General features: G+C 55.6%; 1 protein-coding gene across 3 annotated transcripts in view; it reads right to left on the bottom strand.

The window, feature by feature from the left end:
• Nucleotides 1–4,296: 4,296 nt before the first annotated feature.
• The window catches only part of Hr (HR lysine demethylase and nuclear receptor corepressor), a 15,309-nt gene continuing 11,477 nt past the window's right edge, over nt 4,297–8,128 (bottom strand). For 2 of the 3 annotated variants that reach the window (XM_010624351.2, XM_010624341.2), the window contains exons 16-18: nt 6,285–6,449; nt 5,724–5,852; nt 4,297–5,528 (exon numbers count right to left, since the gene is read on the bottom strand). In XM_010624351.2, coding sequence (XP_010622653.2) covers nt 5,466–5,528; nt 5,724–5,852; nt 6,285–6,449 — 357 coding nt within the window. In that variant the 3' untranslated portion in view covers nt 4,297–5,465. Of the gene's footprint in view, nt 5,529–5,723; nt 5,853–6,284; nt 6,450–6,470; nt 7,584–8,128 lie in introns of those variants that run through there. The other variant, XM_010624361.2, reaches the window with a different exon arrangement.

Genomic DNA, 8,128 nt, shown 5'->3' on the forward strand with positions numbered 1-8,128 from the left:
CAAGGATCCCAGAACTTGGGAAGCGTGAGCTCCTGCACCCGCACCCGCACCCTCGCCCCCACCCCGCCTCGGGCCGGCGCGAACGCGGAAGCTGATAGGGTGTGCATCACCGCGGCCTGTGCCGATTGGCCAGCTGGCGTAGGTCACCGAGGGGGCGGGGTCAGTTCGTGAGGGGGCGGGGCGTCCGGCCGGCGCATTAAGGACCCTCGCCCCACTTCTGCGGTTCTGCTGTAACCCCTCTTTTTCTCTCTTTCAGTCGCTCTTGGGGCGCCTCACGCCGCCAACATCGCTAATTCACCCTGAGCGTACTTGTCCGTGCGAGTCCCGTCGGTGACGTCATCCGGACTGCCGGGTGTTGGGCGCTTTCGCGGACTGTAGAGTCACAAGATAAATGACGTCACGGGGGCCCGGGCCCGTTGCTTGGCCCCACTGTCCGCTTTTATCATGAAGAGACTAGGGCATTGCCCGAAATGATCGCTTCTCAGATAAATTTCTCCTTACTTCTTTAAAATGTATTGAATGTCACAGGCGCAGGACTGTGGCTTTGGACGTTCTAATCTAGTTGGAGAGCTGGACACAGACATGTCATAAGTCGAGGTAGGAGGCTAAGGGCTAAATGACTGGCTGGGGCAGAAAATGTGACAGTGGAGAGAGAAGGAAGGACTGGGATGGGGATGACTGGGCCAGTGGCCCAGTCCTCACCAGAGCCCCCTCCCCACCCTGTTTCCCACGCAGCTTCGGTCCCCTCTGCTGCAGACTGTGTCCGTGTAGGGCCGGGACACAGGGAACAGGGTGTGGGTTGTTTTGGGCGGCTCCTGCTTCTCTCCTAGCCCGACCTTTCCTCCCTAGAGCTTCCTTTAACCTCCTGTCAGGACAGAAGGCAGAGCCAGCTGGAAAGAATCGCCAAGCAAGCCAAGTCTGGGCTCCCCGCATCATCAAGGCCTTCCCTTCCTCCCTCCTGCTGGCTGTGTGCACCTCCCTTTGGTGACAGGAGGGGGGACAGAAGCTTAGTGATGTTGACAAGAGCTTTGGACTTCAAGCCAGATGGCCCACCGCTGCTGACTGGCTGGTCTGTACCCCTGGGTAATTGTGGCCTCAGTTTCCTCATCTGTGCAGCAAGGCCATAACGACCCTCTTATTACAGGGTGTTGGGAAACCAAGGTGTCCAGGGCAGCACTGTGTGGACTGTCCAGCATGGGCACGGTCGCCAGGCCAACTCTCCAGGCTGAGCCCTTGCAGGCCTTGTTGCTCCCACATGAAGGCTGGCTGCCCTCTAGCTGGGCTCCACTGTCAGGAGCCCCAGCCGCGTCCCTAGGTCTTTCTCACATACTGATGTTGGCTGCACATTTCCTGCAACCAGGGCCCTGGGATAGGTCATGGGGTATGCCTCGTGGGCCCACAAGTTTTTGAGGACTTGCAGATCTCTGCTGGCTGTGCAGCTCTGAGAACTCCCATGCCCCAAACAACAGAACTTGCTGGACTGAATGAGGGTTCAGGACCCCGCGGCCACACAGCAGCCAATCAACATATCTGCTGCGTGTGTGTTTGTATCCCTCAGTTTTCCCATCTGTGAAGTGGGGGCAGCGTTGGTTACAGACTCCTTTCTACCTCCCAGGGATGAATGGAGAGAGTGAGGTCATGTCTGGGCCCGGTTCTGGGAGCTTCAGAGGCGTCCTAAGATAAACACCAGGCAGCCTAACTGCCTGGAAGAACAGAGGCTGCCACAAACCGCGGCTCCACTCCCCATTATCAAGGGGGTGGGGGAAAGCACACCTTTCCTGTCAAGTGGGCAATCAGACCTGTTCTGAGCCGCAGCTGAAGCAATAGAACAGGCAGAAGTCTTGGAGGCTCCTTCCTACAGTGCTGGCTGAGACAATAAAGAGGTAGCATTGCTCAGGGGTTTGGGAGGAAGAGACGGGTCAGAGTGGAAAGTGAGGGAGCAAAGGAGGCAAAAACGAGGCTTAGGCTGGGCAGGCATCTGTAATCCCAGCACTCAGCAGGCTGAGGCAGGAGGATCGCTGTGAGTTTGAGCCAAGCCTGAACTATACAGTGAGTTCAAGGCCAGTTTAAACTGTAGTTTATGTGGTAAGATCCTCACACACACACACACACACACACACACACACACACACACACACAGAAACCTTATACAAAGACTCTGGGTGTCCTTTATTCCTAAAAGGAGAGGGATGCTGCTAAAATGGGTGGTCAGTCTTCATGGTGGACAGGAGCGGCCTGACAGGGACATGCCCACAGAGTGAAGCCTGAGCCAGCTGCTTGGGATGTGCACATGTGTATGTGAATGACACCCCAAGAAAGCCCGGGATGGGCAGCCTTGGAGAAATGGATGGGTATGGGAACAAGGATAGGCAGTCAGATGGGGTCACCAGTGTCTGTGGTGCTAGAGTCCGTTACAAAGCAGAAACTCCTGTCTCTTGACAGAGCAGGGAGGGTGAGAAGGGCAGGGGGCCTACAGGGCCACAGCTGCCCACTGGGTTCTACCACTGGTTCCCTGTGTGACCTTGGGGAATCTGATTCTACCCTCTGGGCCGTTGCAGGCATTACTGGACCCTGGATTTTAAAAAAGAACATTGAACCAAGCGTGTTGGCGCATGCCTGTAATCCCAGCACTCGGGAGGCTGAGGCAGGAGGATTGCTGTGAGTTCAAGACCAGCCTGGGCTACATAGTGAGTTCCAGGTCAGTCTCAAATACATAGTGAGACCCTGTCTCAAAAAAACAAAAAACAAAACAAAACAAAAAAAAAACGAACATTATTGGGAACACTCCTAAGATCCCTGTGAATTCTTGTGTTACTGATAGCTTGTATCAATGTTAATGTCTTAGTTTTGATAAGGCACTGTGTTTATGTAAGATGTTACATCTTACATTAGGGGAAGCTGGATGAAGGATATTTAGGAGCTTTCTGTGCTGTCTTTGTGGCTCGACTATAAATCTAAAATTATTTTGAAAGAGTCTGAGAATTTTAGAAGCAGAGAGAAGCGGGCACTGCATACGCACACCCCAAGTTCACTTCTGTGCTGTGGCTCGTGTGTCTGTCTCATTGGGATGAGAGAGGGGGCTGGGGTAGAGGGTGGACGATGGAAAGCTGGCCCCCGCTGAAATAGACCACTGTCACCAAGTGCCCCAGGCTGAGTCTCAGGGTCAGCGCCCACCTGGACAGACTCCACCCCTGGGCCGATCCTAGAACAAATGGACATTCATGTGTCTGCTTACGGTTCGTGGTGAGTCACACCAAATGTGACTGAGCACTGAGTGTGACTGAACGTGACGCACCATGGAAGGGACCCTGGGGAGGGAAGAGAGAGGCTCAGGGCCAACCCCACTGCTGGGCAGCACAGAGCAGCATCTTCCCAGGAAGGACCCCATACTGTGGGCTCCGGGTGACGTCGGGACACAGTCTCTAAGGTGAGGGGTAGATAGCAGTGTGTCATCCAGTGCTGCTCGGAACACGACCGGCTCTCAAGTGCATGAAGGAGGAGGAGGACAAGCCGTGAAGAGCTAAGACTGCAACGTAGACAAGGTGGCTTGAGTCCGAAAACGTGGTTCCCATTCCAGTTCTGCCACTGAAGTTGCTGTGTGACCTTGACTGACTTATTTAACCCCGCTCTGCCCTTTTCTCCCTCTGAGAAATGGAAATAAATCCTATCTGCCTCAAAATAGTGATAAGGGACTGAATGAAAGGTATAAGTTCAATGAAAGGCGTAGCACAAAGAAAAGTTCTCTCTGATTTTTTTTCTGTTTACTCCTAAGAAACAGATGAAAGTAACTGAACCTCCAGTGAAGAAACCTAACTTTAAGAACAAAATGAGGGATGGTTATGTAAATTGTGGCACAGTTGATTAATGAAATATAAGCAGCCACTTAAAATGAAGATTAGGCAGCAACACAAAATGATTACAATACTATGTTAAGAGAAAGAAACCAGGGCCCAGGGATTTAACTCAGTGGTGCCGCCACCTGTATTGCAAGTGCAAGGTCCTGCATTCGATCCCTGGTACCAAAAAGAAAAGAAGGAGAAAGAAACCAGGGCCAGGGATTTAGATCAGTGGCACCACACCAGCCTCGGAAGCGAAAGTCCTGAGTTCCACCCCCAGTGCCCACCCCCCAAGTAGAGAAAGAAACCAAGTACAAGATGCACCAGTTCAACCTGTGCACAACGATGCCAGAATGAAATCCACCAGAATACTCACAGTGGTTGGGCCAGGGGTGAGCACAGATGAGCATCAGGTGGCTGTCTTATTTTCCAAATGTTCTCAACATACGTTACAGTTATAATAAAAAAATTTTATTTAATAAAAAAATTCCCCAAACCACAGCAGGAACAATTGGGTATGACAAGAGGTGGTGCGTTGATAGTGCTGCAATACACAGGGCAGGGTGGAGGGCAGAGCCACACCAGGGCCGTGGGGACGGGGCGGGAGAAGGTAGCAGTGTCGGAGCCATGGAAGCTCAGTCCCTGGGCCGTGGCTACCATGGGCCATGAGGCTGGGTGCGGGCTCCCCTGTATCTCCCTCCAGTGTGGGGCAGACAGGGACGAGGGTGGCCCGAAGTGTGTGGGAGCAGCAGGGCTCTGGAATCCACAGCTGATGCCACTCAGGGAGGCCACTTCAATGCTGTGCCTGGGACTCTTCCTCGTCTGTTGTCATGGTCGGGGGCATCTTCAGGGCGTGGTGCCCCAGAAGGCTCCAGGCTCCCAGAGGAAGATCAGGAGGTGGTGTCTGAGGGGACCCCCCGCCATTCCCCCGCCTGCTCTTGTATGTTTGTCTCTCCTCCCTTCCCAGAACATGTGGCCTGCAGAAGCAGGGCCAACTGACAACAGATTTTAATGGAAATCACACAGGAAGGAGGGAGGTGGGAGGCTGGAGTCGGGGCGGGTGGCATGGCCCAGGTCATTCCCTCCAGCCCAGGCAGTCCCTGATGCCCCCTCCCCCCAACACTCCACAGCAATTCTGGCAAGAGGGCAGGACTTTGGTGGCCCTGAGTCCAGCATGGCCGCGGTGTGAAGTGTTACCCGGGAGCCCAGGGACGATGCGGGTGGTGTGAGCAGAGCTTGGGACATAGGTGGGACGGTAGGTATGAGGCAGCAGAAGAAAGTGTTGCTTAAGCCAGAATGATTCCCAAGGTCCCCCAAGGAAGGGCTGTTTATCTCCTGGGCTGGGCCACGGGTTGAGGGAGTCAGTCGCCCCTCATACGGCCTGGTACCACGGAGAGGGGCACAGGGTGGAGCAGGTGCCAGCCTGCAAAGGGCAGGTGTGAGCTTTAGTGGCACTGTGGTTGGTGGCTTTAGAGCCAGGGCAAGGGCAAGGAGTGGGGTGCAGAGTGGTGTGTGTGGGATTGGCCAAAAGTCCCCAAGTCCCCCAGTGCCATTCCCTGATGAAGCTATGTCTGGGCCAAGCACCTGGTCTACCTGTCCACCACTCCTACCCCAGACACCGACAATCCCCTATTTAGCCTCTTGTAATGTTCCCACGGCCACCTTCACTGCTTGGAACATAGCCCAGTCCACCTAAGAAAAAAGAGGAAAAGAGCTTTCGATCACAATGCAAGGTCCGTGGCACCCCATGTCCAGGGACACCCTTCCTTCCTGTATGCCAGCAGGTTGAATGTCTGTTTGGGACAGAGCTGAATCTGCCCTGCCCACTGAAGTTGTGTCCAGAGGTACTTGGACAGCACACCCAGCCTGCTGGCCAGCATCACTCACTTGGGCATAAAGCAGGCGGCAGTCAGGGGTTAGGCTGAGTCCCTGGTGGCAGAGCTGAGTGGAGAGGGCAGAGGTCTCAGGTGACAGGAAGTACTGGGTGACGCTGATTGTGCTCACCAGGCCTTGCACCTGTGCCAAGATGGAGGTGGGCAGGAGGGTCATGAGAGGTCCAAGGTCGCACGTCTCCCTGTCCCTCTGGTCCCAGAGCGCTACTCTGGAATCCTCAGCTGATGCCACACAGGGAGGCCACTTCAGTGCTGTGCCCAGGACTCTGATGAACCTCACCCACTCCCAGAGAGCAGAGACCCTGGATACAACACCAAGCACTCCGTAGGGGCCCAGCCAATACCAGGCCAATGGGGTGCCAGAAGGACAGCCCTCCATCAGCGCCCGGGAAGCCAGACCAGATCTCTGACTTCAAGGCCCCTCAGCCTCTCCATCTCCTCTTTCCCACAGTGGGCCCTGCTAACTCTCAGGCACAGAGAGAGGCTGCCGGACCCAGGGGGGATCTTGTTGCTGATACCCCCATCTCTCCACAGAGCCTCCCCGCTGGGAAAGCACCTGGTGGGGCGCCCCTGCAGGCACGAGCACGGCCTCTCCGGGGGCCTGCAGCAGGGTCCAGCAGCTCACACCCCACTCTTCCCGCAGGCGCCGCCGCAGCCCGGCGTCCAGGTAGCAGCTGCCTGGGGCGCCAGGCTCCAGGGTCCCTGCCCCAGCCGGGCACACCTCAAAGAACAAAAGCCTGGATGAGCCCGGGTAGGAGGGCAGAGCAGGGCTACAGGAGGGCAGGGGCAGGGGATGCACAGAAGCCAGGGGAGCAGGAGAGAGCAGAAGGGGCCAAATCTCAAAGGGCAGGGAATGGGTGGGAGACGGGCTGGTGGTGAGGGGCCCAGGCAGCTCAGCCTGGCCAAACACACATTTGGCTGGAAGGAGTTTAGAGGAAAGGATTAAGGGTGCTCCAGCTGAAGGTCTGAATCCCTGCTTTCCCCCAAGGCAGGATGCCTTTCACAGCCTCAGTGGCACTGGCCTGGCCCCCTGCTCCCAGGAAGATGTCCTGCATGAGCCCCGTTCCTAAACTATCTACACCAGGAGTTCAAAACCCAGAGCCTTGTGAACATCCTGCACTGGGTGAGCAGGTAGCTGTGTCCCCCTGGGGAGACTCCAAAGCATTTCTCAGTCTTCTAAGATCCTGGACCAGAAAGGACAAAGCCACACAGGAGCTCTGATTTCCCATGACTGGGCAGCCCTGCCTGTCCAGGCCGGGGCCTCTGCAGCTGACACAGCCCAACCAGAGCAGGAGCTGCTAGGCAGGCAGGGACTCGTGGAGGTCAGAGGTGTGCAGGGAACACCTGCAGAGGTGAGCTCCAGCATCATGCTCCAACTGGCCATCAGGTAACTCCACCCTCTGAGCGAAGACCTCCACCATGCTCCTGGGCTTGGGGCTATAAGACTGAACCGGGGAGGCTGGTGGACCTCAACTGAACTGGGGTCTAGGGGAGGCCCAGCCAGGTGCCAAGAGTCCTTTGCCCCAGAGATTCAGGTCCCTGGGTCTACAGTAGTGTTTCCCAGGCCACCCAGTAAGAATGTGTCCCACAGACCTCCCCCATGAATCATCATGTCCAGCCATACAAGACTGCCCACGGCCAGCCACACCCTGACCAGATGGGGCCATCTGTCTGTGACGGTGAGCCTCTTTCTGCTCCTCTGCATGTCCCAGCATCTGTGTGCGTCTGTGAGCCTGGTCAGGGTGGGGTGCGTTGGCATCTGCATGTCTGTGTGCTTGCGCCTTGGTGGCTGACACTTGTGGAAGTCTTTTCCCCAGAAGACTGGGCTCAGCTGGACTTCAGTCTTTTTGTTGTTCTTTTTGAGACAGGATGCCATTATGCAGTCAGGCTATCCTGAACTCACTCTGTAGCCCAGACTGACCTCGAAGTGCAGTTCTCCTGCCTCAGCCTCCCAGGCGCTGTGACTATAAGCATGTGCCACTTCACCCAGCTTCACCCTATCTATAACCCTGGTTCCCACCTACCCTTCCCTTCTGGCGCTTTCTGCCTCCAACCCACTTCCGGGCTTCCTCTCCTCGCCCTGCCCCGTCATGGGTCCCTCCTTCCATTCGCCTGCCTGCCTCCCTCAGCTGTCTTCCTGGCTAGCACCTCCCTAGAAATCTCCCTCCTAGGATGGAACCATGGACTGGGGAGCAGCACGGCCTCCCCTGACCTTCTGCTAGCACCCCCACCCCAAAGGAAGGGAGGCTGCCTGCCCCCAGGAGAAGCATGTGGTAGCGATAGGTCCCAGCTCTACCACTCAACTCTAGTTTTCTTTCTTTCTTTTCTTTTCTTTTCTTTTCTTTTCTTTTCTTTTCTTTTCTTTTCTTTTTGTTTTTTTTTTTTTGTACGGGTTCTAAC

This window comes from Fukomys damarensis, unplaced genomic scaffold (assembly GCF_012274545.1).
Source record: "Fukomys damarensis isolate Sample0158 unplaced genomic scaffold, DMR_v1.0_HiC HiC_scaffold_18, whole genome shotgun sequence".
Classification (NCBI taxonomy): domain Eukaryota; kingdom Metazoa; phylum Chordata; class Mammalia; order Rodentia; family Bathyergidae; genus Fukomys; species Fukomys damarensis.